A 27,187-nucleotide genomic window follows, 5' to 3' on the forward strand; every position below is an offset into this window, starting at 1 on the left:
CGTAAAATGATTCGCTTGACTCCCTGGCTTTCTGCCAAAATGTCCTTACATGACCTTTCAGGGCAGTGTGGGAAGCTACTTGAGGACAACACTAAAATTGCAATGTTGAGTCTTGTGTTGCAGTTTAGAAGTTTCTGCTGATTATTATGACCTCTTCCAATGTATTTTTAACTTAGCAACACTGTAAGGTGCTTTTACATTTTGTTAATGACCCCTTTGCAAACGCCTTTATTCCTGTGTGAAAATAAAATTATACCCTAACATTAGCTAGCAGTTTGTAGCTAGATAATTCCACAGTAAAAAAAAAACTGCTAGCATTGGTCAAAAAGTACTACACCACAGGGATGAACAAATATCAGAAGATTCTATATTATACTAGGGTATAAGTTACTAGCCTGCAGCTGTAAAAAATAATATCCCAAAATGCAGAAAATGAGACTAGACATGAGATTAGACAAGGTGCAGTGTATTGCTGGTGAAACACTGGGACTTAGAAACAACTGCACACCTTTTTTCGTGAGAAGCTATTGCAAAGTGACAAAGTGATTTTTTTCCCCCACAACAATTTGGAACATTTAATGTAGCAGATAGAGTTATACTGACTTTAAAATGGGTGAGACGTCAAAAAACTTGAATCATACTGTTCTCATAATGCAACCCCAACCCTTATAACTCATAACATAGGCTGTTAAATTGTGTACAAATCGCAATAACTGTTTCCAGGAACCAATAATGATACTTTCTGATACAAACGGCAGTGTCTACGTGAATCAGGGTTTGCTAAAAGTTAAAACAAAGGTCACGCTATCAACCATGACATGATGAGCACATAAATGGTCACACAATGACATTTAGGGGACAGCTATTTATTTAAATATAAACAAAAGAGGTAATACAAATATTTAGCTAATGCACAAAGAGGTGCTTGTAGATTTCTATGAAAATAGAACCAATGTATATTTACATGTGATGATAAACATGATTAAAAGAAAAATCACATTCTTCCTGTAGAAAAGTCAACAGAAGTCTTCAATCTCCTGTTCCAACTCCTAATCAAATGAGAAGAGCAGGACATGACAGTAGATTAGAAACATGTCAAAATAACATTAACTGTATGTTAATAATATACAATGTTTATTTAATTATTACCTAATGGCATTGACAACATTCTATGTTAAGGCTTTTATTAATCCTTTCACTCCTCTTAGATACATATAATAAAGTAAAGATTACACCATTGCAATACTGAAATATGTAAAAAAACTGTAATATCTCCTTTTTGCAGAAATTTTGACATAGCAAGAAAAGCACGTGTGTAACACGTAATAATGTTAATAATGAGGTGTATCGGGACCTTGCTGATGGGCTCAAAGGCATGGCTTATTTACAGCCATCATTATGGTTATTAGTCACACCTGTGCTTTTCTTGCTATGACAAGATTAGTCAGATTATCTTTTCATCTTTTTCTCAGATTGTACAATGACCACTGTTGACTCTGCAATATATCCCATTTGTCAATATTATTACATCTGTGAACAATTTCATTTTGGCAATTTTCATAGTGCAATTTACTAATTTATGTGTAATTATTGTATAATACAGTTTGCTATACCGTGTACACTTATCTATCTATTTTACACTAATCTATCTCTGCTCTTATCTTTGTTGTTGCAAACCCCAATTTCCCCACTGTGGGACAAATAAAGGTTTTCTTATCTCCAGTATAAAAAAGGCTACATCTTCTCATCAGTACAGTTCAATACTAACCTGTAGTAGTGAAGCCTTGTTGTAGTCTCGTCTGTGTCTGTAGATGCTCTGGCAGAGCAAAGCATAGAGTTTCTCCAGCTTGTAAACCTCGTAGCCTTCAGTCTCGGTCACCACTCTGTCCAACAGCTCCTGAGGAAATGAGGAAGTAAGGCAAAACAAAGAGGAATGACATGCAGATTACATTTATTTAGGTGTCAGAAGGGCAATTGTGCAAAGTAGCCTCATCTCGCCATCTGTTTATTAGGGCGTCTATGAGTAAAGTCAAGATGCAGAAAACCCATCCGACCACTTAATATAAAAAATACTCAAGAAAAAGACACTCAATAAACACCCACAATATCCCACACACCTTTAATTTGTCTCTGTCCACTACCAGAGGGGGGGTTTCCTGGTCCAAGATGTGCAAAGCTTGGTCCACATCGACCATCTGCTGCTGCAGCACAGCATTCTTATGAGCCCGAGTTATGCGCCTCACATTCCGCTCTGAGACACAAAAACATGCACACAAATTGTTTAGACCACTATAGTTGATGACAGTCTGCTGACACATCCACTTTGAAACACTGGGACTGTACCTTGCTGTCCCCAGAAACACACACTGACTTTATTTAGCGAGGGATTCAATAGTGAATGTTTTCCCCAGGATTTAAGTAAAGGACAAGGGTAATATCAAACCTGTGCCTGTGTCCTCTCCTCTTCTGACAGCTGCAGAGGTGTCTGTGGTCACGGTATCTGTTGCTTCCACCTCCATTGGATCAACCGGACTGTTCTGCTCTGCCTCCTCTATTGTAACTACCTTGTTGTTTCTGTCTGCCTGTATTACAGTTTTACATTGATTAGTCTCAGTTTCTTTTAGCTTTTGGCTAGTAGCTTCTCTACTCTCCTCAATGTTGGATTGCCCCTGGGTATCTCCTTCTGTCTCAGAGTGGCTGTCCGTCTTAGTGTTCACTGTAATGGTTTCACTAGTCTCCTTTCCTGTTTTTATCAACACTTTATTTTCCTCTGACTGTCTTGGTTGATCTGTGGCCACTTTTTCCACCTTTTCTTTTTCATTCTGTGTCTGGTCGCCACTTTCTGGTGTCTCAGTTTCACATGGGATAAGCTTATCTTCAGCAGCTTGACTCCCCTCCTCTCTTTCCTCCTGACATTCCTGCTCCTTTGCAGTGAGCCCAAAACTACCTCCCTGGGCTGGTGTGGACCCCGACTCCACATCAACCATCATCTGATCCTCCTCTCCTTCAGTCCGCTCATCACACTCTGCTCCCCCTCCCTTCTCAACCTCCTCTTCATTGTCCGCATCTTCCTCTTCCCCATCAGAGTGTGCATCATCTCTGGATGTGTGAGGGGAGCAGGAAGACTTCTTCTTTGAATAGGAACCAGTGGACCAGCGACTCTTCCGCCTTTTCTTCTTCTGAGCTGAAGAAACAAAAGAGGATAACAATGTTTTTTTGAGTCAGCTCTTTTAAGTCAATTATTTTGTTTTTGTTATCCGCTGTCATCTGTTTTTGTAGTCTTTACCTGTGTTTTTAGGCGTTGTAACAGCAGAGGCACTCGTATTGGGAGTGACTGCAGCTGTGGGCACGGCCGGCTCTCTTTGTGGGGTCATGTCAGTGATGTTGGCCTCAGCAGGAGACTTGGACTGTTTGGGAAGGACGTGGTAGAAGGATGGAGCATACCGGGCAGTTAAGCAATCTGAGGTAGTAAAGAAAAAGCAAGCACAAAGTCTTTTTGTCATTCTATACCTTTGAGAAACACTATTCTTTGTGGAACTAGAGGTCTGGTTGGATGAAATTGTACGGTTATGTGAGAAGTTGAGTGACTTCAATGAAAAAATAGGTAAGTAATGGAACTAAAAAAATATTTCAGAATCAAATTAAAAGCATGAACTCAGTGAAGGGCACTTCAACAAAGGTTATTAAAAATAGCCACTAAATATTAGCCACTGAACAGAGTCTGTCCATGGGTAACTAAAGTGATCTTTAATGGTTAATATATTTTAAAACTGCAATCACACAGAACGTCTTTGTAATCCCTGTGGCTAGGACGATGTCGACATGTACCTCTTGTGCTGCGCGACGCTTTGATCTCCTCACAAATCTTCTCAAAATCTTCATCCAGTTCATCTCTGATGATAGCATGGACGGTGTCCTTCAATGCACATGCTCTGTGGCGAATCTGACGGTCTGGAGGAAACACACACATGAAACTTGATGCATTACACTATATAAGTTGTCTGTAAGGATGCCGAGTATATCACTCTGTGTACCCGAGGGGTCCCTGTCTGGGTTGTATTCGAGGGCATTCTGCCAGATGAGATCCACGTCTTGGACAAACTCTTTGACAGTCCCATACCGATGGAGGTCAATCTTAGAGAGAACTGTTGACAGGTCCATGGGCTTCTCGATCACCTCAGCGTAATCTGGCACCTAAAACAAATGACAAATAGGCAGCAGTGAGTTCAAACGGAACACTAGATGGCAAGGCTTTATTAGGGAATCTGAAATGAATAATAGATTAGAATGGAACAGCTACCTCTTCTAAATCCACAGGCTTTGTGAAAGCCTTGAAGCGTTTATCTTGGGACAGGCGGTTAGTGACATCACGCAAGAAGAGGCGGAGCTCCCTGAGGGTATCTTCCTCCTGCTCGTCCAATCGTTGGGTCTCCTCTTTTGTCAGCTGACGTGGGGCAGGTGGAGGGGCGACAGGAAGCACCTCCAATGCATTGAGCACTGAAGAAAGTGGAGTTAAAGACACACAAAGTCAGAAGTGAATTAAACTAACATAGTACTGCACAACATAAGTATGACATTGACTTTCAGCATGCAGACATCCTTCACTTTCTTCTCTGTATTTACACTCCAACATACTCCACCTGAAGCTGCTTGTATCCTGCTCTCTTTTTAAAGGAACAATAATCAAACTTGCCCTTTTTAACTACAGATCCCACAATGCTAGCTTAGATATATTATAAACTTGTCTATTTCTCACCAGCTTTCTTTTTTGAGGAAGGGGCTTTGGCAGCCTGAGTGAGAATTAGATCCTCAAAGAAGTTTCTTCTTTCTCTGCTGGTGGGGACCTGGACATGAAAAACCTCTCCATACTCCATCTGAAACAACTCCTGCACCTGAGACAAGAAACGTGAGAGAAGGCTTGTAGATTAGTTGTGTGTCTGTCCCAGAATAGTAAGGCATGACATCTGAATTTCCCGCCATAACTACGTTCTTATTCCCTCATGTATCACTCCTCTTTCCATACCTCCATACTGAGTTGGTCATATTTTAGGTTGCATGTAGCTAGAAGCAGTATAGGAGCAAAGGCAGGGATGGAGCTGAGCAGGCTGAGAAAGGTGGCTCTTAGGGCCGGACCCACTGTTTCCCACCACTGTCCGATGTGAGGGATGTAAAGGACACTGGGAGAGGTCCGCTTTGCTTCAACAAAGATCTGAAAAAAACATGACATGGAAACTGGATGTAAATCAGCAAAAGAGCTTAAAAAACAGTGGCACTTTCATGGAATATAAGATGGGGGTCAACATGACGGGATAATAAAGGGCTCAATGCATACATCAACAGGTATGATGAGGACCTTACAGAGTTAAGGAAAATGTATTGATAATAGTTTACATCATTTCAAAAAACACATTTAGGTTACAGCCTCTCTCGAAATTGAGGCTATGTTTAGTTTTCTCCATTTCATTGACATAGCTCTTTGATACAACTATCTGTCTGTAATACATATTTATCCCCACTTCCCACGATGTAAGGAGGCGGGGCCCATGAACTACAGTCACTGTGGCAGCCATTTTGGCCAGTGAAGTCCACTGAAAAGAACACACTGAATTTGACAAGGCTGCAATAGTAGAGACTCCCACTACTCTCCCCACCACATCAGATCGGCGTAAGGCCTGATTCTGTTTGAATGCAAATGCCCAACTGGAAGACATCATATGATACATACCCTATACGTACCCAAACGTGTACCAAATAACAATTTACCAGCGCATCATTTTGCGTAGTGTTCTTGTTTACCTGAGCACAAGTCTCTTCCGGGGCAGTTGCACTGGCTCCAAACAGCACAGCCATGTCCAGTGTGTACACGGTGAATTTCTCCAGAGCATGGAGGACAGCAGGAGCCAGGTGGGAGCTCTGACCTGCGCCTGGTCTGCCCTCCAACAGCAGCCTGGGACGGTAGGAGGTTGGGTGGCTCAGCACACTACTACACACAGAGAGATGGCAGAAACACTGAGATGGGTAAATGGGTAAGAAAGGCTCAAGGGCTAATTGCCTAAAAGATCTTCAAAAAAGATTTGGGTCATTAGGACACTATGACTAAGATTTTAAATTAAGAATTTATGTAAAACAATATTTATTTGGCTTGGTTTCAGGCTTAAAACTGTCATAAGCATTTTCTGAAACGCCAATGGAGCAATTAAATGGGGAAAATCACTCCTGCAACCAGAGCCGTTCAACAGGTGGGCTGTCACTGTTGAGCTCTATGAACCCAGGCATTATGAATCAGACGCTTAACTATTGGTAAACAGGGTACGCAGTTGCTTAAGGCTTGAACCAATCAGGGGCCCGCATCACTGCAAGACACTGATGGAGAGCCGAGGCCCCTTATCACATTTTCGTTACTCACGACAATCCCAGCAGTCTCACATGCAGCCACTGACCAAGCGGGAGTGAGAACGGATCAAATTAATTTCCGTACTTCGGATGTGAAGACGGGATGTGTGTGACACAAACATCTTGCAATAACCAACAAAACAATCAGCGAAAGACGTCCTGCCAACATGTACACATTTTAACATCAATGTACGCCGTAACGTTTTAATTTTCAGTTAACTTCAGGCCCTGCTCCTGGGTAAAGGCTAACCAACCTGTTGAGGTTGAGAAGTCCCTGGACAGCAGGTGTGACTTGGGAGGGAGAGGTTTGTCCATTGGTGCAGACTTCTGAGTCCTCCTCACTGAACATCAGATCATCCTCAGACACACCACAAGCCACATCTGGAAATACACACACAAAAACACAGCACAGCACAGCAGTTACTCCAAATGCCCCAAAAGAGGTTGGCAAAGGAACAATCAACCTAGTATATAATCTAGTAATAATTGGTTAAATAAAATGAAATAATGCTTGACAATGAACACAACAGATGATTGCCAGAATAAATGTATGAAAACCAGAACAAAAGAAAAAGATAAAGCAAACCAGCACCTAGTTCTCTCTTTCTCTTTAAGCCCTGCTCAGCATGTGGGAACAGTCTGCTGACAGTGCGGAGGATGTTCTCTAGGGTGGCACTCAGCAGAGGACGAATGGCAGGTATCAGGGCCTTGGCTGGTGACATTACTGCCCTAAGAATCACAACCAGCATCATATTTACAACAACCATATGCAAGAACCAGCCACTGGAAATGTAACAATGATGTTACACTTTTTTTCCTTTTACAATATTGGGTTAGTTTGGTTGTACCTGTGGGCAGCAGGCACCATCTTGGACATGGCGGACAAGAAGTCTTTGCTTATGATACTGATGGAGTTGACATCAAGCACAAGTTTCTGCGATGAGGAGTAGATTTGTGGGTAGCGACGCCGCAGTGCACAAAGGGCAGCCTCTGAACACACTGCCTTGATATCTGCTCCGCAATAACCTGGCAAACAGATTGTAGACAATCATTACATATTCTGTAGTTGTAGGTGTGCACACATCGTGTGCCAGTGTTCCTTTGCAAATGATCTGAATGGAGATGAAGGATAGTTTTGGTTGTGAGAATAATACTTGTCCTAAAATCATACCTGTAGAATTTTCCGTAGATGTTTTTATCTACTGCAATTGTTATATGTACTGGGGACATTTAACAAGATGTGTATTTTCAAGCTGCTGGACCATCACATGCAAAACATACCAACGCATTTATCTGCCAATTCTTCCAGAAAAGTGTCAGAGGGTGGTGGATCCCACTGTCTGGTGTGGATCTTCAGAATGTCCTTTCTTGCCTGCCATACAAATTAAGATCACAGCATTTCAAGTTCAGGTCCAATATTTGCAAGCTGAAAGACTTCCACTGCTGTAGCCCAAAATCATTACACACATCATTTTTTGTTCTTTTTCAAATCTCAGCCAAGGACTAAAGGGCATCTACAGTTTCTCACCTCTCTGTCTGGCAGACCAAAGAGGAACTCTCTGTCGAAGCGTCCAGGTCTTCTCAGAGCTGGGTCAATGGAGTCCAGTCTGTTTGTAGCTCCTATCACAACAACCTCTCCTCTACCATCTAATCCATCCATAAGAGCCAACAGGGTGGACACAATGGAACTACCAAGACAGAAGAAAAGACTCAGATTAGGTTTATTAACTGGTTAACATTATCTCTCTGTAACAAAGTGGGTATAACTGCAGAACACTGAGCCAAATTAATGATATTGGATTGAAGTGACTACTACTTGTTTGCAACAAAACAGCAAAACTGTCTTTTTCAAAAAAAGTATAATAATACACATTTAAAAGACAGTCAACTCCCACTTTCTTATTTAAAGCTGCCACTTTCTATTCCTAAAATATGCAAAATGTCTTATGGAGAAATTAGGATTCAAACATGTATCTACTATAATAAAATAGTAATCATTCTTACCAGTTTCTATTTCTAACAAAGCTTTAGCTTTGGATTGGACACCAATGGCCTCAAGCGTCAGCAAGAAATAATTTTAGTCTGTGTAAGATGTGTCCACAAGAAATTTTGCAACAAACATTCAAGGGTTGTATACCTTCTTTGTTTTCAATTGAGTGAGTGAGGTGTGTTTGTGTAGCTGCTTCCAAGTTGTTTCAAATTCCAGGTAGAGCACTGTGCAAAATGTATTGGTATTTGTAACGTACGGGCATTTACATGAGAACACACGGTATAAAAATACATGTAACTTGCATATAACTTGTGTGCAAATGAATTAATATAATGCAGAATTAGTGTTAGATACGCAGGTTCTAAAGACACCTAATCTGCAGCCCAGCCTTAGCTCTGAGGCTAGCCAAGCTCTGCCGACGTGCAGATTTTTGTCGGGTCAACGGTGAGTCAGAGACGACAGCATTGGCAACCCACAAGAGTTAGAGGACCTGCCACCCTCTTTAAGATTGGGAAGAACTACGATTGGGAAAACTTCAACACTGTGTGGCTGCAGCCAGGAGCCTCCCGTCCCCGCCTCAAAAACTTTGGTCTTTGGATCAGTTGCAGTAGTACAGGTGAGAGAGTGGTGGATAAGTTCAGCAGTTGCCGGGTATGTGGGTGAAAATACATCTAACATGCTAACGCATATCCAACATCAACCAGATGTGCCAATCACTGGAACTAGACAAAGAAACTGTCCAACTTCTCCTCTCCACAGCTCTCTTTAAACCAGCCTTTAGATACAAATAGGGCTTTAAGTATTTGCATGTACTCGAACCTTGTTACAACATGCCACCCTGTCCACATATTTTTGTTATTATTATCATTATTAAGTAATTTGCACTTTCATAAGTAAGAGATGCTGCATTTTCAGTTTTATAGCTGATTGCCTTATTTTGATCACAAGTTCCAGATGGAGTCTGGAGATGATGTGGGGTACTTATTGTTTACCGTTTACATCTTTCTTTGCATCCTACAGGCTGTTGCAGCTAGCTAAGGGGAGAGACCTATGACACTAGGTGGTAGAGCCTGAGACATGCACAATGAAAAAATAATGATCTTCTGCCTTTTTGTTTTGCTTTTCCCTCTATTGCACCGAACTCGTACCAAACCGTGACTTCTGTGTACTGGTCCTAGTGGGAATTACGTTATTTTACGTTATTCACTTAACTGTGATTGTTCTCACATGAAGCACGAACAAGCCTTATGACGGCCAATGCCTAATGCTGATTGACATTCATTTATTTCTTTTTCAGAAATTTGCAGCCATATTTGGCAACCCAACATGATCAGACAGTCATTTTTATTCTTCTGTACATTTAACGCTCATTACAATCACCACACATGTTCTGTATAGGGTGACCAGATGAGAATGAGTAAACTTCGAGACGAGACAGGGATGGGACAGGACGGTGTTTGTATCACATAAAACTGCAGTAAACCAGGGGTATTTCCCTACCCAGTCCTCCCGGTACTTGCAGAGCCGTTTTTGCTTTTAGCTACGCATTCATCGGACCCAGGACTCCAGCCTTATCCTCCATTTCAACAATAAATGAAAAAAAGCAATGTGTGTTATCAAAATCGCGCCTAGCCGCCTATGTAGGGCTTAAGTTCTGTTCCAGCCGTTGAGCGGCTGGTTGCAGGAAGACCGTTTTTAATGTTCCAATTAGACTATAACTACTCAAGATTCAGATTTTTTTTGGGATGTCTGGTCACCATAGTTCTGTATAACATGAGAACAGGGATGCTGCTCACCTGTGGATCTGATCCTGACGGCTGGACCTGACTGGAGCCAAACCATCAATCTCGTCGAAGAAGATGATGGACGGACGCATCTGGTATGCCTAGAAATAATTCAAAAAGCATTCAATCAGTTGGAGATTGCATTATCTCTAAACTGATAATTGATACTAGTTTATCCTAATCTACAAGTTATTATGTCAAAATATAGGGAATTAGCTTTTACAATAAATGTTTTCTGATATTCTTTGTTATTCTGATATTCTTCCATCTCAAAAAGTATATAGTTCACCTGGTCAAAAAGCAGTCTCAGCTGTCTCTCAGACTCTCCCACCCACTTACTGAGGCAGTCAGCTCCTTTCCTCATAAAGAAAGACACCTTTCTTTCCCCCTGACTGCACTCATTGGCCAGCGCTCTGGCTACGAGGGTTTTCCCTGTGCCTGGTGGACCGTAAAATAGACAACCCCTAAAAGGAAAAGAGAAAATATGACAAAGGTCAATAACAGGGACTTTTTTCGAGTTTTACTGCCATTACAATCCAACCAAAGCCTGCAGAAGGGAAAAGAAAATAAGTTTAAAAAAAAAAAAGTAAAGGAAACCACCTTAGACAAAAAGCATGATGTTATATAACAGCAATACAGGACAGCATACGCCGGCCAGTCTTAAAAAACAATAAATGAGGTATTGATGTAAAAGAATGTAAAGTCACATGAATCTGAAATGAATGCACAACAAACACATTGTTTACCTGGGAGGCTGTATCTTGAACCTCTCAAAGACTTCTGGGTAGAGGAGAGGGAACACCACCATTTCTTTCAGCGCTGAGATGTGTCTGCTCAAACCTCCGATGCTTTCAAACCGCACCTGGAGGACACAAATAAGTGTTATGTTTAGATGGTTTGCTCATAATACTACTGGCGTACAAACTGTCAAAGCATCCATTCATCAGTATTGTATCAGCAGGAATACAACTCCTAGTGTGCTATGCTGTGCTATATTTATTTCTTGTCAATATTTACCATCATATCAACACATGTGCCTGTGTGTCAGACTAATTCGGACATGTGTTTGCATCCGTTCATCTTACCGTCTTGTCTATGTGCATGGGGTCCACATCAGCGAGGCTGGCGCCAATCTTCATCCTGTCTTTTTGGATCCCCAGCAGGTCCTCCTTCACAAGGTTCATTGGCAGACATCTACATCAAAAACATGGAAAATTTACATTTTCTCATTTTCTGGTAGTTTTTCTTAGCTAAAATATAATAGATTTTCATGGTTGTTGTTTTTTTTTACAAAAAATACAAATTCGCTATAGTTTTATATTAATTAATCATTAAACAACAGGGTGATGTAAAACGTTATCACTAAAAGACCCAACAAGTCACACGTGTAATGAAGCATGAATTAATTCTCAAGAGTTCTCTATTCATCCACCTTTACATGAATTAGGAGATATGCGCGCACACGCACGCACGCACGCACACGCACGCACACACACACACACACACACACACACACACACACACACACACACACACACACACACACACACACACACACACACACACACACACACACACACACACACACACACACACACACACACACACACACACACACACACACACACACACACACACACACACACACACACACACACACACACACACACACACACACACACACACACACACAGGTCTACCTGTACTGTATGACAGCTGCTGCTGACGCTCTCACCTGTTGACCGGCCTGCTCCTGTTCTTACTTCTTCGCCTCTGGAATTTCTCATCGTCTGAAGATGAGGAAGTGGAGTCACTGCTGTGGATGGCGTGTCTCCTTCTGCGGAGGTAAAAGAAGCAACAACATTATTTCTTGTCCTAGCTATTATTACTATAAGCTTATTGACAACTAAGAATCCCAAACACATTTAGGTAATGGTTTTCTTTTTTATTTAAGCTACTAAAATATGTTTATGTTATGCTGCCCTCAGCAAAAGAGGGGGAAACACTAAATTAAAAAAAAGGTCAGTCAGACAAACAAACAAACACACACACAGACCCATTACCCCTCACTAATTGCAGTTGTTCATGTACATAAACAATTATAGAAACTCAGCCTTTAAACACTGGGTATTTCTTTGTTGAAAAGTTAAACAATGCTAAAACAATGATTAAGTTCAGGTAAAGTTTGGTTCACCATCTCCTATCCAAAATGTGCCACACCCTCCAACAGTGACAGTGACAGACACCACCCTGAAGACAAACTATAGACTATCAATAAACACCAATATGGTCAAGTAGCAAGGGTCTTACCTCTCAGAACTACTCCTGAGGGTGGGATGAAGAGAATCAGGAAAAAAAGAGGAAAAAGAGGAATTTTGGGATTGGTTTTACATGCAATGACAATACTAATGCCTATCAGAGAGAGCGCTATGGGATCCTGTTCTGGACGCTGTGTTTGTCAGAAAAGTTTTTTCTCACTGCTATAGTAAGTTCTAACATTATTTCATAAGGTATTACTCAGAACATAAGTGTTACTGAGAAAACAGATCCCTTGATAGCAGATGTTTCATTGGCTGGTGTATGACAGCTCCAGACTAACTTTTCCAGTGGTAGCACATTTGGTACAGCGTGGTATTAATCAATGACGTTGCATGACACTCAGTGTTTCGGGTATTGCATCAGTCCGTGCAGGTTTTGGGTTTCTAACTGTCCTTGTGCAATTTCAAAGTTTCAGACTAAAACTGTGTCGACCCGATATCAAGTTTACAGTTGCCTGCAACGGACGGGCCATATTGCCTACAACATACACGCAGCATAGCATTCCCCTTGTAGCACAATCACACGTACAGCATTCGCCATCGTGGTCGGTCTCTCCCTGCCTGCACTTTCATCAACAGTGGGGTGTGAGTCAGAAACTCTCATCGTCTCTCCCTACCAACCAGCCTCCACCTATCTAGCCTCATTAGAGCCCGACCAATAAAGGAATTTTAAGGCTGATACCGAAATATTTTGTTATTTAAAAATCGGATAAATATTGTAAAAAATAATCCAGAAATGCATGACAAAACATGAACAGATTTCCCTAACATTAGTTATTTATTTTCGTTCTCACTAAAATAATATGATAATAATTTGTTTTACTGTGACAACAGAACAGAGGAACATCTTCAGGAACAAGTTCTGATAAATAAAATGTATAAAAATTCAAACTCAAGATGTGAAACTTAAATTCCTTAGAACAAAAACACAATAACAAAAAAATAATCAGAGTGTTGCCAACAGGGACGTTGTTGTGCGCCCTCTAGTGGAAAAACTATACAATACCCTCACTCATAACATGGTTGACCGTCTGTTTTTATTTTTAATATATTCATTTATCAGAATCATTTATTTGTCATTAGAAATGATTCTGATGAATTAATATTTATTTATTTATATATTTTTTTGAATTGGCCAGTATAAACACAGATACTGATAGATCGGGAAATGCCTAATATAGGCCGGCCGGGCTCTAATCCTTATTTAGCTTTTTTTAAATAACCAGCCACAGACGGCTTGATTTGCGGAACACGGTAACAGCTAAATGGCTCATTTCGTAAAGTTCTACGCCGCTACATAAACATGCACATCAGACTCCGTGCAGCGCATATGCAACCAATTTGGTCACAGGCTAGAGCTGCAACTTGTATCTGTGTCATACTAACCTGCTGGTTCTTCTCCTGTTGTAGGGGCTCCTGGGGGCCGTGGAGCTGAATCTAAACCTGCGTCTAGTAGGAGACGAGTGGTCCTTGAAGTACAAGCCGCGCTTCCTGGGCTCTCTGGGTTCTAAAAACAATAGCAACCCCCATCAAACTGTCAAATTTAATAAAATGCAAACAGTCTGCTTAAAGAGTTCTAATAAATAATCCAGTTTCTCTAGGTGAACTTGATAGAGTGGCGCTACATCCAAATGTGCAGTATGTTAAGCTCTTCAATGAAGTAATTAAAACCAATTTGGTTTGGTAGACACTAATAACACCAACTAAAACTAGAATTGGCGCCTTGCGGTTGTATGCCTCTGCCAACAAGTCAAGTTGCAGTTTACATTCATGTCATCTAGACTAGGGCTGATGGAACAAATTCGGAAAGTAACATATAAACATCAAATGTCAATATCAAATATCAAAGATCACAAAGCTAATGTTACGTACCGAGCAATGTTAGTATTAATGTTAGCTGCCCTACAGCTGTCAGAGTAGCTTTGTAACATGAAAATCCGCATGAAACAGGTTGTTTATAAATAATTAAAATAGTAGTGGCAGCACCGTTTGACTTAGTTATCAATGATGTTTGCATCGTGGCTAACACTATAGTTCTCCGTTGATTTGTGTTTATTGCACCATGAGGTAGGTCCCCTTCAAGGCCAGCCTAATGTTAGAAGTCCTTCTAGTAGACAGAACATGTAACAACAACCTCATGCTTATGATGGCACTGACAATGCATAAGCCTGAGTAGTGTAATACATATTAATAAGAGCTGTATTTAAGTATTAAATATTTGGATGTTTCAAAAAAATAACATTCAATTTGATTGGTATTATATATGAAGATTGACAGCTTTAGTCTAGACTCATAATGTATGTAGTGAAGACAATTTAATAAAAAAGGTATTAAGTGTATTTTTTGCCTTCCACATGTGGGCATATCTGCCACAAAGTTATCAAGTTGAACAAAAGAAGTACCATCCTGTGGGGCCTGGTAGCGAACCACTGTCTTCCGCTGTCTGAAGTCATAACGCCTCTGATTATCTTCTTCCTCATCCTCGCCAACCTCATCATCATCATCATCTTCCTCCTCCTCCTCATCTTCTCCATCGTCCCCATCCTCTTCCTCATCATTGTGATCATCCTTATCCTCTCCTGGGAATTCGAAGGGAAAAAGGGGGTTCCATCCCTTTTAAAGTTTCTACAAAAGGTTTCCCAGCTATGTATCTGAAGTGGTTATTAATCCTAATGGAACTCACCTTGGTTCTCCTCCTTTGTGTCTTTACTCTCCACATCCGTCCTTAGAGACCTTGCCATTTTACCCCTGGTGTACACACCGAGCTGCTCAGCAAACAGGTCAAATGCTGGTTAATCCACAGTTTTGAAGCTTGGTACGAATTCTCAAACAGCAACGTAAACACTAGGATTACACAACGCAACGTAAAGCTTTAGAAGTAAAAATTAAAGTTTGCGGGTTCTTACCTCTTGTTCATTGTCTCGGTCTCTGCTCCTCACCCTGCGTCTCATCTTCTGCATGTCGTCCATCTTCTGCAGAACAGCTTCAGCAGTGCTGAGGGACAATCAGAGTAATAATTTAGCAGATTTTAACAGAGTTTATCTCTAATCTCATTACTCATTGAGTTGTTGCTCAACTCACTTGGTGATGAGGCGGTCGTAGAGGACTGACTGGTTACGGGAATCCAGTTTGTATCTGGTGATTCGGGAACTACGACGCACTGAGCGATCCTCCTCTTCCTCCTCTTCTTCTTCTTCCTCCCCTTGTCGTCTCTGTAGATTGAAGCGGCTCCTCTTGGGAGTGGATGACCCCTCCAGCTCATCTGGAACATCTGTGACAATGGAAACAGTTTTATGTTAGGTTACTAGTATAGAATCTCCTAAAAATGCTGCTAAACTTGCTTGGTGCGCTATTTAGGAGCTTTTGTGCTCTATGGAGAGAAATTACACTGTAGCAAACTCTACCTGCTTGCTGTTTGCCACTGGATGCTTTTCCCTCTCTCTGCAGCCTGGAAGATTTTCTGAAGAGTGGAAGGACACATACAATCAGAAATGAATTCCTCCTATATTCATTATTTGAATGTTAACAATGTGTATAATTATGTGCACAACTTTTGCAAAGGTATACTCCAAAGTTGGAATTTACATTAAATTTTATATGGCAAACATCTATTTGCAGAGATATAAGGTCTTTCCAAGAATGACCCTGTAAAAGGTGTAAGCCAAGACGTGGCCACTGGCTAGCAGCTAACTTACAAAATTAAAAATATTCTGGACAATAAATAATGTTTAGGTTGCAAAGAATCTTTTGACGCACGTTTTGTCAGACTAAATTAAAAAACCTGAGACTTGCTGACAAGAGTAGGTAGAGTAGCACCCATACCCCTTAGAGAGAAGCTGGTTAGAAAGTAGCAATTGTATCAAAGTGAGGGAGTCTGTATTACCTGAGGCATCCTCCTCCAGAGTTGTCTTCATTCACAGGGGAGCTGGTATTTGGCGTTGTGTCCGCAAAAGAGACCTCTAGTTTAGCTCTCTGTCCTCGGGACCTCGGAGAGTGATTGAATCCACTTCCTTCATCCTGCTTAATATCAGCATGCCCCTGGCACAGTCAAGATTATGAGTTCACAGTTTATAGCACATACAGTGGCTTGAGAAAGTTTACACACCCATGCTAAAGATGATTAGAAAGAGGAATAACAAAAATTGATCTTAATGCCTTAATTCATAAAATGTAGGAAAATCCAAGCTTAATATAAATGTTCTTCCTTAAAATGCAGGGGGCATAAGTATACACATACCCCTTTGTTAAATTCCATAGAGGCAGGCACATTATTATTTTCTGAGCCCAGTTATTACATGGATCCAGGATACTACGCATCCTGATAAAGTTCGCTTGACCTTTGGAATTAAAATAACCCCCCATCATCACATACCCATCACCATATCAAGAGATTGGCATGGTGTTATTTCAGTTATCTTAATAGCTTGTTTGATAAGCATAGAGAGATGATATTTTGGAAAGTTCCCCATGCTTATCTCTAGGTATGGTGTAGGGTATGTGATGATTAATTCTGTTAATTTGTTCCAGCGTTTGTATATTGAATTTTAAAATGAAATTTTACACTTTGTAAATGTGCATACAACATTCAACCATCAACTTTATTTAATAGAATATATGTAGATTATCATCTGAAATATATACATCCATTTGTTTATCTTTTAAAGAAAAAGAAAAAACATGTATATGGCTACCATGACCAGACTGCTGGGTGGCAATGACTATCTCATGACTAGAAAGACTTGCTAGTCAGTCACTAAACCACTATTTGCCCTTTGGGTTCTGCTGCTGACCTCCATCTCTGAAGGCACTTTGTTAAAATACTCGTTATGTGTTTCAGATGGTGTGTTCTTTATGGATTAGAAATGAAGACTTAAAATAAATCTAAGTTTATTCTCAGAATATACTTTAGCTACTAGTTTATGAACATAATTTAGTATCCAAGGCATGTGGTTTTAAGCTAGGGCCAGGGTAAAGTCTACAGAAAGTGGGACTGTTTAGCAAAAGAGTGCCTCTGTAAAAATGGAGGGTTACAATTTATTAAACACATTTTTTAATTTAATTTCCGTTATAAAGTTTAAATATACGTCTGAGACCAGGTTTAACAAATGATTGAGCTAATAAAAATCATTAATAAACAGGTCCTACATCTTCTCTCTCCACAAATAATACTGTAGCTCGCCACAATACCAAAACAATGCCAAGTTATGACATCTAACGTTAGGGCATTTTGCTTCCTGACAACCTGGTCAAGAAACCCACCGTTATGGTCTTGTTATACGGCCATGACACAGAACACTGAGCAGAACATTACAGTTGCAGTGGTCTAATACCTGTCATTTTGACTGTAGATTGTATACATGTTTGATTCAAATGAATTAACCAATGTACAATTGACATGCACGTTTCATAAAATGTTATTTACGGGTGCTCATTCAGATAAGTCATCAGTAACGTTAGCTAAGTGACAAGCTGGCTAACGGTCTAGTTAGTGTTAGCTTAGCTCGCTAGCAAAACTAGCACAGCAAAGTTTACGTGCATGAACAATTTTACACCAAGTGTATAAATGGTGATCTAGCTAGTTATCTAACCAGCGGTCTAGCCAAGTGTTCACCATGTTGTTTTCGGAGCTGCTAAAGCTGTCATCCAGGGCACGGGTGGACCGGGTCTGCCGGGCGGACTTTCTCTGCGACGCGGGAAATAGCGACAGAAACTCGGAGCTTGTTTCCAACTCCATCAATCTCCTCTTCGGAGTTGTTGCCACCGGCTCAGCTCCTGCACCGCCGCTACTGCTGCGTAGTATCACCATCTTGACTCCAAACCGACTCTATACTAGCACGAACGACAAACAACCAGCTGCTATTCTGCCTTAAAAATGGGTTATGCCTACGGTGGCGCCAACATGGCACAGATAACAGTAAATATCCGCCAGCTGACAAACAACAAGCTCCTCACTAAACCCCTTGATTTCTGGCGCCATAAACGTCATCGGAGGTTATGAGGTAAGCGGCTAAAGCTCCCGCCAGGAAAAATAGATCTTTTGGAAAAATTGTATTAACGTCAAGTTGCAAAAATTGTTTTATATTTCAGTAATTTTACCACATTGACGATGCAGCCCACTATAATGGTTACTGGTGTAATAAGATCAGTCACTGGATTTGTTTTAACATTACGTGCGGACGGATACAAATACAATTCGAAAAGGTGTTCCGGTCAAAGTTAGAGCGCGCTCTGCTCCAAATTGCGCGCACTTCATTGTGAACACATTCCTAAGAGCCTATCCATGTTTACACATGTAACAATCAAATTGCTTCAAATGGCCACATCCAAACCATAGCAAAAATAATTCAAAACACGAAGTCAACATCAGCTCATCTTTTATTTGAATAAGTGACAGATACCAGAAGAGAAAATACAAAGTCTAGAATTGTTTCTAGTCTGAAAAAAAGTACATTGTGTAAAACTGCTGTACAGGCAACCAGATCCTAACCATGAAATCTTACAACTTTCCATTGCATCCTCCCTTTGCTGATCCTCATTACTAGTGTTTGAGGGATACTAATGTAGTGCAGTTAGGATAATAAAGAGAAAAATGCCAATGTTCAGGGTGAGTAAACCCAAGACCAAAGCTATCTCCTATATTTAATAACTGCTAGCCTCATTACCAAGCCTCATTACCATTTTAATTTTTAGCTTTTTGTTAAACCAGAGGCCATTTGACAAAATGGTTACAAGCAAACAAATTCTGAGTAAATAAAGAAACCGTGCCGGATTTTCAAGAATGAAAATAGAAGGATTCAATGAAAGACTTGAGATTTCACTTACAAGAGGCCGCATTCCTTTTCATATGCACAGCAGCCAACTGTCACATTTCACAGTACATTTCAACATCAAATCAAATTTTGTATGTGATAACATGAGTTTTGCCACCTCATTGATTGAGTTTAGTTTATGCAATTGTGAGTGGCAGCCACATTAGCTGCACACACAAGTCTGCCACTTTAAGTAAATAGGCCTGGGATAATCCTAAACAGGTTGTCTGATCCTGCCAGCTCACATTAATAATCTTGACTATAGTGAAGTTATGGCTGGAGTCCTTTCACGTTTTCAGGGCAAAACACTATGACTGTAACACAAAATACCTGAATAACTTGTTAACAATGTGTCATGAGACTGTTGGCTGTTGTGCTTTTATGTCATGAAATGTGGCCAGAAAGCCCCGTCACTAGGGAGGGCGTGTTCACGCAATGGCTGCCAGGTAGTCTTTCACCTCCGCTGGGGTGAGTCTTTTGAAGCCGGCCTCGTTGCAGATCCCCACCTCAATGTTCTCCTCTGTCATCTGACCCTCAAAGCTCTCCTGAAACACATAGAGCGGAGAGTGTAAATGATTGATGATATACGGAGATAGATGTCCTCCCTTAGTTTTTTTTTATAACAAACACCATACCTTCAATGTCAAGATGGCTGTATGGATGGCATCTTCCAACTCCAGATCATTGTTATACCTGGGGAACAAAAACAAAGTGGTCATCTAGTCATCTGTGACGTGTGAATAACGTGGAAAAACTGTAAGAGTTGAGGGCCTATAGTATCTAACACTACATTCATGGTGAACTGTATATAGTAAACCATGTCCCAATGACCCAGACTGGGTCAGGGGCTTATTGTTGAAAGATGCCCTTTTAAATAAAAAGCCATGCTAGTGCTCATATGATGTAATGAGCAAGGGGCAACACTAAAGTCACACCTTTAAGGTCACTTGCAAGGAACATGTGTCATTATAATCAGGTTCTACACCCTGGGCCTCATGCAAAACTGAAATACTTTTCCAGGGTTTCCATTGTAGTGAAGCAGATACCATCCTGTCTCATTTCCCCCGTGTGTCAACTAAAGAGCAACAGATTAATCTTTGATTTTTGGAATTTTTTACATAATCGGCATCCACTAATTCAAGGCTGAAGTGAAGATGCACTAAGTTTTAAACATTTATGTATTTATGTTTCTGTGTACTAAACTTTATTTTGTCCATTGAAAATTGTATCTGACGTTTATGTTCTTCTTACCGGTTTCGTTTATTTAATATATTGGTTTTACAACAAGTGCGGATTGGTGGAGTGTTCAACAAATGTTTTTGTTGAGAAATTTTGTGTATGTAAGTAATAATTAGTGTTACATTTCATCTTTCAAATAGGAGGTTTAAAAACCAAATATTGGCCAAAATAAATCGGCAGCGTTTATTGGCCAGTGGTGGACCCTTATTTCTAAAGATCGGCCAGAGAAAGACCCATGCCCGTCGACTTAATGCAATAGTGACAACTACAAGTTCATTTAATTGCATAGTAAAGCTTCAGCACACATTTCAGCCTTCAGTTATAGAGCACAGTGGGGCTCTACGTCAATCTGCATTAACATTAGAAGTAGACGTGCGGTTTTCTTTAGGGTTTTTATGTGTACGATTGTGTCATTGGTATTCATTCAGAGTTTGAATGACACCAGTATTTTCCTCATTGAGATAGCCATCATAAACATACAGAGCCCTTATAGTAGAAGATTGGACGCAGATTTTCAAGTACTACGCTCACAATCTAAATGTCTTCTGTCAAAATCAAGAAATGCCTTTAATTGTGGAATCTTACCTTTTTTCAAGGAATGTTTTTCCATTAACGTAGTTCTTTCCCATGGCTGTGGCTTTCCATGCAAAATATGCACCCTGCCAGTCAGGAGATTACAAATTAAGCTTCTGACATAGTCTCATTCAGACCAGTTTAGTTTATGTGAAGGAATTAAGTATTATTACTACTACTACTACTACTACTACTACAGCAAGGTTAGTCTGCTGTCAAAGATCTGTTAAAATTATTAACAATTACAAAGCTTTGAGAAGTTATTGAAGACAAATGTTTTTCAAAAAATATAAATGTAGAGTACGTACAGAAGGGTCTGACTGGAAAAGGTATGGGTGGTCTTCATCCCATCCAGCTATCAGCAACGAAACGCCAAATGGACGCACTCCACTGGAGGAAAAAACACAAGTAAATCTAAATTAAATCCAAATACTAGATAGATTTAATTCCTCTAAAATGTAAACGGTCATATAAGCAGTGAGTGTATTTGTGTATACCTACCCAGACTGTGTGTACTCCTGCATTACAGAGGCCACTCTCTGGACAAGCTGGCCTGTTGGGATTGGCTCTTGGTAAACCAGGAAGTACTGTTGTGCCAGCTTCCGGGCTCGTCGCACTAAAACCCTGCAAGGGCAATACAACTTATCCATTTATCTGTGCATGTGAGGTTCAGTTAGTCAGACAAATGTTGGTGGTGTCTTCTAGATTTCTCACAAACTAGGACTGGGACAGTATGCTTTAGTGCTGGTTTCATTATTTCGCAATTTGATTTGAAATGCAATTTTCATTTATTGCAATTCAGCAGCATTGAGTATTGCGATTTTCCTTTCCTTCTTTAACAAAAACAAAAGTTGAATAATACACTTCTAAAGACAATTCTTAAAAACATTTCTTAAAACTAATTGTTTTCCAAGAAGAATGTACATAACGTCAGTCAGCCTGACACTTTCTGCTTTCGGAGTGTTTGGCTGGAAACACAAATTTGTAGTTGCCATCAGTTGTAACGTTTAAGATAAAATATTGAGGTCAATCATTGGTAAAAAACTAAATGGGAAGAATTGATTTTAAAAATAACCCCATAAATATTTTTGCTTTATCTTCTTATGGACATTCTGGTAACATGTTTCCTCTTTAGTGCCTTTAAAAGCTGCTGGACATCACACAGAAATACTTTTTCTTCCAAATGCAGAAGGAATCCCCACCTGTAGTCCGGCCCCATGCCGCTGTAGACCATGCCTATGTGTTTAGTGATGGGCTCCACTTTATGGACACTCTGCTCATCATACAGAATGGACTTTTGTTTCTTCTCTGTTGCCAGGACAACTCCATTGGAAGCTGAAATTGAAAGACAGTATCACAATTAACATCTTCCCAAATCCTAGCAATTTGATCATTTTTTTTCTTACCAACTTCTACTATGTAATACAATGCATAGCCTTTAAGGATGCTGATGACTGCTTTGGTTGCTGCACCAAAATACAGTGTGTATTACTTTTGATAGCTGTATCACCTTAACAAACCAATGTAGTTTATTTAAGGTTAACAACCCTGATTAAGAGTTTTGAGCACAGAACTAAAGCAATGTCCAAATGTAATCCAGTTCCAAAAAGGTACAAAGCAACAATTTTCAAAAGATGTAGGAAAGCAGGTGGTCTTTAACAGTTGCAATGTGTCAAATTAGGTATGTGTGTGACACACGTTACTTTTCACAATAATGCAAAAAAATCTTCATAGCTCAGTGGTTTATTTTGCTCAAACATTCACAGTTTACAGCGCACACACACCTTTAATGCCAACTGAGGGTGCTCCGGCTGCTACGGCTGCCAGGGCATATTCAATCTGGACCAGTTTACCCGAAGGGCTGCAAGAAGAAACACATGATGCTACATTACTATTCTGTAAGGAAAAGCAGGCAAATATACTAAAATAAAGTTATTACAAAACCCACTATGGTGGAACATAAACACGGTTTAGTGCAACTAAACCGGTGCAACGATTACCAAAGACAAAACTGAAAGCAAAAGCTAAAACAACCGACTCATCTGAAAGCTAATTCTACTTTAGTTAGCTAAACTGGTCTCTACAAAGTTAAACTTGGCACGCAAAACTGACCTGATACAGTCTATTCAATAATACGCTTACAATTACAACAATTTGGCCAGTTGTAATTTTCGAAAACGAGAGAAAAAAGTCATTTAGAAACATGTTAACGTTAGCCGACGTGCTAGCTAACAGTTAGCAATGACAGTGCATCAACTACAATGGCCCCTAAAACCTTCTTTTCCTATATGAATATAAAATGTGCATAATTTTCTATCAAACTGGTATTCAACAACAACCCCTACAGGCTAAAAGTTAATATGCCATTTTTAAATTTTATGGCAATTTTGACCAAGTTTACCTAAATGTGGTGAGGGAAAAACTGTAGCCACGTTCCGCCATCTTGTTGTTCTTCTTCTACTCTGTGTCAACTGCAGACTTGCAAATCCGCTTCAGGGTGTATACTGCCACCTAGCAACACCTAGTAACAGTTCAATTATAAATCAACGCTGCTGCCATGACCCTGGCCTACATAGCAAACGTTAAAAAATCCCAAATATAAAACAATATATGAAAACAAGCCTGTGGTGTAATAGATAGACCATACGTACAGAATTTAAAATTGAAGATAAAATTAAACATAATCTAGTCTATTGTGTTTTTTGGAAATAGTAATACCACACCTGATTGACTGAGAAAGCGGTTCAAAAATCCTTATTCAATTATGAACTACAATAATGATCCACAATCCTACTTTTTTAATTATACTGGACCAATAAACAATGACATAATGAGTTGTAGTCTGAGGATTTAGAAATTAATTTGGGTCTTTTTATACGTGCCCTGTAAACTTAATCAAATCATCTGAAAAAAAAGAATACAAAAATATTGAAATCATTCTACGAAAACATGTATCAATTGAAATACTTTCCTTTCATCCTAAAAACACATTTTAAAATAGAAATTAATTAATAAGTAATTTGTTCCAATTGAATGTCACAGTAACACAAGGCAAGATATTGGAAAATATTGCTTCTAAAACTAAGAGATAATAACTGGAGGAAAAAGCTTTATTTAGTTCAGACCATTGGCTCATGGAGCACAGGGTCTACTTGGTTTGCAGAATTTACTTTTTTAAGCGTTTGAACTCGAACCATGGACGCAGTATGACCTGCACTAAATAGTGACGTTTGGACAAATGGCCGCTAGGCGGCCTTACGACGCTTACACTTATTTTGCCTGCCGGGAATTTAACAAAAGAAGTATAATTTGTCGCTGTTTGATGACGTGACAAACCTCAGTGACCGTGAGTTGTTTGACATGTTGGACGGAAAAGAAGCGTGCTGACAACCAAAATGATGAATTTATCCGCTTTAGTGCACAGCCTCAGATGCTCTTTGCTACACATTGAAAGCAGACTTCTGCAGGCGGCCGGACTAGACAGACAACTGGGTGAGTTTACTGACTGGAGCTCAGGACGGATGCTAGCGTTATTGCTAATCATGGTAACAAGCCCTGACCCAGACTGACTGACACAAACGCATACATTTAAACCAAAGTTTAAATACGCTAGCGCCAGTGTTTGATTATCGTCTTACCTCAGCGGCCTCTACATTATGCTGACCTGATAAATTGGGGTTGCAATAAGTAGCAGTTAGCCTACAATCCTTTCCCTGTGTGCAGCTCCAGCGCTGACGGTGAGCGGCCCCAGCCTCCTGCCTCAGCTCGCCGGGGAGGAGGAACTTGAGGAGCGGCAGAGCCCGGAGCAGCCTCCCGGCGTCCTAGACGACATCCTGTGGATGGCAGCACCGAAGAAGAGACGCACTATAGAGATCAACCGCACCCGGAGGAGAGCTGACAGCAAACTTCTAAAAGTCAAGGTACACCATGGATCCTCTTAAAGGCTCCTATTACCCATGTACCCAGCGGATTGTTGTCTACCTTAGAGAGCTAGCTACTATCTGTACTTACTGTCAGTGATTAATTTTCCTCAGACAATATCAGATATAACACGTAATAATAAAAGAAGAGCTGTTTAGAAAAATGGTGTCAATATACATTTAATCAATCAGTTATTCACACAACTTTGTTCTGAACAGTCTGATTTAGAAGTTGTTGAAGAATGTTATACCTCAGCATAAGAGAATGTCTGTTAATAACAAGGGGTGCAAATCTCTTAGAAATACAGATGAGATTGCATACTTCAAACTCTGTATAATTGATGTTTTTTTCAGTGTACAGGCCTGTTTAAGATGATTTGAAATTAATATTTGACCTAATTATTTTAAGTAACAGTAGAACATCTGGAAACACAACCAAGATAGGTAAATGTTAACATCCCCAGTAGAGGCACGCTGGTATTACTGGTTTCATTAGCTGCTCACACATTTATCAGCATTGGTTTTATGTCTGTGTGTATGGGTGTGTGTTAAAATAACATAATTAAAGACATGTACATCTCAGCACAATCTTCAAAAATGATTGTGGTTCAAATAAGAAATTCCAATGTCCAAAAAAGAGTAGGAAGAAGTTAAAAAAACGTGTAGTCATGTAGAAAGAGTCTTGCCATTACATTGTTTGACCCACAGTCTCTCTCTCTCTCTCTCTCTCTCTCTCTCTCTCTCTCTCTCTCTCTCTCTCTCTCTCTCTCTCTCTCTCTCTCTCTCTCTCTCTCTCTCTCTCTCTCTCAGCCCAACATCGAGCCTTGTCCAGAATGTGGCCACTTGAAGCAGAAACACGTCATGTGTGGCTTCTGCTACGCAAAGGTTTGCAGGGAGACGGCTGTGATTCGTCAACAGATAAAAGCTATGGAAGGCGGCCCCCTGAAGGCCCCGTCTGTGGAGACCGTCGTCCTGTACGAGGGTGAAACACCAAGTCAGCAGGACAAAGACAAGAGGATTGTGGAGAGACCAAGGAAGAGGCCTGCCTGGTTCAGCTACTGAAGCAGAGCTATTAATGCTGTGTGTGTGTGTGTGATACATATCTTGAGTTTGACACTGATTCTTTATATTATGTAGTAAACAGCATATTTTGTCCAGTCTCTTATTCAGTATAAAGTGAGGCTTTGATAAAAACTGGCGCATCTGACTTACATTTATCTCTGTGAACATACTCTGCTAATCCTTGATGCAAGGCACATGATGGTATCAGACAGCTTTTTTTGGTCATTGATTCAACTATTTGTCCTATTTTCAACAGATAAATTCACTGTATGTTTGAATAATAAATGTATTATTTGAAAAATATTCTTATATGTACTTTGAGTTTGTTTACCATTTAAAAAAATAAATGAGACAATGCTGTGTACAAGGCAAGATTGCATTAGATAATTTCTTTTTTGAATGACTGCTTCCACTTCATGATACAACAGCAAACAGCAACATAGTTTTTTTATGAGCTACAATTTTATTTTGCATAATAAAGGGGGACTAAGAGGGTCAGCATCCTCTACAACAGCTTCTACCGCCCTCTGGTTTAACCTGATTGGTGTGGTCCAATTCCAACCTTAAAGATGAAAGTTGAATGGGGAAATAGGCATAACCACAGACAATTGATACATAAATTCTTAATATGAATACTAGTGTCACAATATTACTGCTCATATTAAACAGCCTATCAAATATCATCATTAGATGACTTGGCTGTAGAATTGCCTCCTCGTGATGGAAAACCTTTACCCACTTCTAAATGCGAAGAGATGCCTGTATTTGTTTATGAATGTACGTTTGCGTTGCCCCAGCAACGTCTATCAGTCAGGATGCATCATCAAACTGAATCCATGTTACAGCAGCTCTCGTGTTGTGGGAACAGACTGTTTATGCTGGGATGAGTCCAGCATGCCTTACTCTGCCTCCGTCACTCTATCATCCACCCTCCGATTCAGTTTCACCGTCTCGCTTTGATGACACTGGGGTTGCCAACATCCTCCCGACACCACAAGTAACCCGTGTATCTGTGTCAAAATATTAGAAATTCACATCTTTAGATGAGCTGTGAACTTATCAAAAGTACAGAATTACGTAATTAAAAGGTCAGGAATTT

General features: G+C 40.2%; 3 protein-coding genes and 1 non-coding gene across 8 annotated transcripts; 1 reads left to right on the forward strand and 3 right to left on the reverse strand.

Moving 5' to 3' along the window:
- Positions 1–845: 845 nt before the first annotated feature.
- Positions 846–18,510, reverse strand: LOC117946477 (ATPase family AAA domain-containing protein 2-like). Of its 5 annotated transcripts, none has more exons than XM_034874656.1 (30): positions 18,091–18,510; positions 16,369–16,523; positions 15,890–15,945; positions 15,567–15,756; positions 15,392–15,479; positions 15,169–15,250; positions 14,888–15,064; positions 13,872–13,992; positions 12,478–12,492; positions 11,903–12,004; positions 11,253–11,361; positions 10,914–11,029; positions 10,457–10,631; positions 10,180–10,268; positions 7,922–8,081; positions 7,675–7,765; positions 7,242–7,419; positions 6,986–7,122; positions 6,648–6,774; positions 5,797–5,980; positions 5,024–5,209; positions 4,757–4,892; positions 4,301–4,497; positions 4,035–4,194; positions 3,829–3,951; positions 3,287–3,460; positions 2,444–3,184; positions 2,118–2,251; positions 1,769–1,897; positions 846–1,049 (listed from the first exon to the last, which is right to left on the reverse strand). In XM_034874656.1, the coding sequence occupies exons 1-30, from the start codon at positions 18,289–18,291 to the stop codon at positions 1,017–1,019; spliced, it is 4,566 nt and encodes a 1,521-aa protein (XP_034730547.1). In that variant the 5' UTR covers positions 18,292–18,510; the 3' UTR covers positions 846–1,016. The 5 variants fall into 5 exon arrangements, with proteins under 5 accessions (XP_034730547.1, XP_034730550.1, XP_034730546.1 ...); XM_034874659.1 differs by having other exon boundaries at positions 5,797–5,983; positions 16,369–16,505; positions 18,097–18,508; XM_034874655.1 differs by having other exon boundaries at positions 5,797–5,983; positions 18,091–18,508.
- On the reverse strand, positions 5,488–5,622 carry LOC117946972. The gene has a single exon (XR_004657132.1). It is a non-coding gene; the product is annotated as a small nucleolar RNA SNORA5 (small nucleolar RNA).
- Positions 18,511–18,842: 332 nt separating the features above from the next.
- psma2 (proteasome 20S subunit alpha 2) lies at positions 18,843–23,614 on the reverse strand. The gene is made up of 8 exons (XM_034874786.1): positions 23,508–23,614; positions 22,891–22,967; positions 22,309–22,441; positions 21,608–21,730; positions 21,415–21,496; positions 21,119–21,192; positions 19,930–19,987; positions 18,843–19,839 (listed from the first exon to the last, which is right to left on the reverse strand). The coding sequence occupies exons 1-8, from the start codon at positions 23,546–23,548 to the stop codon at positions 19,723–19,725; spliced, it is 705 nt and encodes a 234-aa protein (XP_034730677.1). The 5' UTR covers positions 23,549–23,614; the 3' UTR covers positions 18,843–19,722.
- Positions 23,615–24,388: 774 nt separating this feature from the next.
- Positions 24,389–26,388, forward strand: mrpl32 (mitochondrial ribosomal protein L32). Its single transcript, XM_034873169.1, has 3 exons — positions 24,389–24,598; positions 24,830–25,026; positions 25,837–26,388. The coding sequence occupies exons 1-3, from the start codon at positions 24,502–24,504 to the stop codon at positions 26,086–26,088; spliced, it is 546 nt and encodes a 181-aa protein (XP_034729060.1). The 5' UTR covers positions 24,389–24,501; the 3' UTR covers positions 26,089–26,388.
- Positions 26,389–27,187: the final 799 nt, after the last annotated feature.

Source organism: Etheostoma cragini, chromosome 6, assembly GCF_013103735.1.
Source record: "Etheostoma cragini isolate CJK2018 chromosome 6, CSU_Ecrag_1.0, whole genome shotgun sequence".
NCBI lineage: Eukaryota > Metazoa > Chordata > Actinopteri > Perciformes > Percidae > Etheostoma > Etheostoma cragini.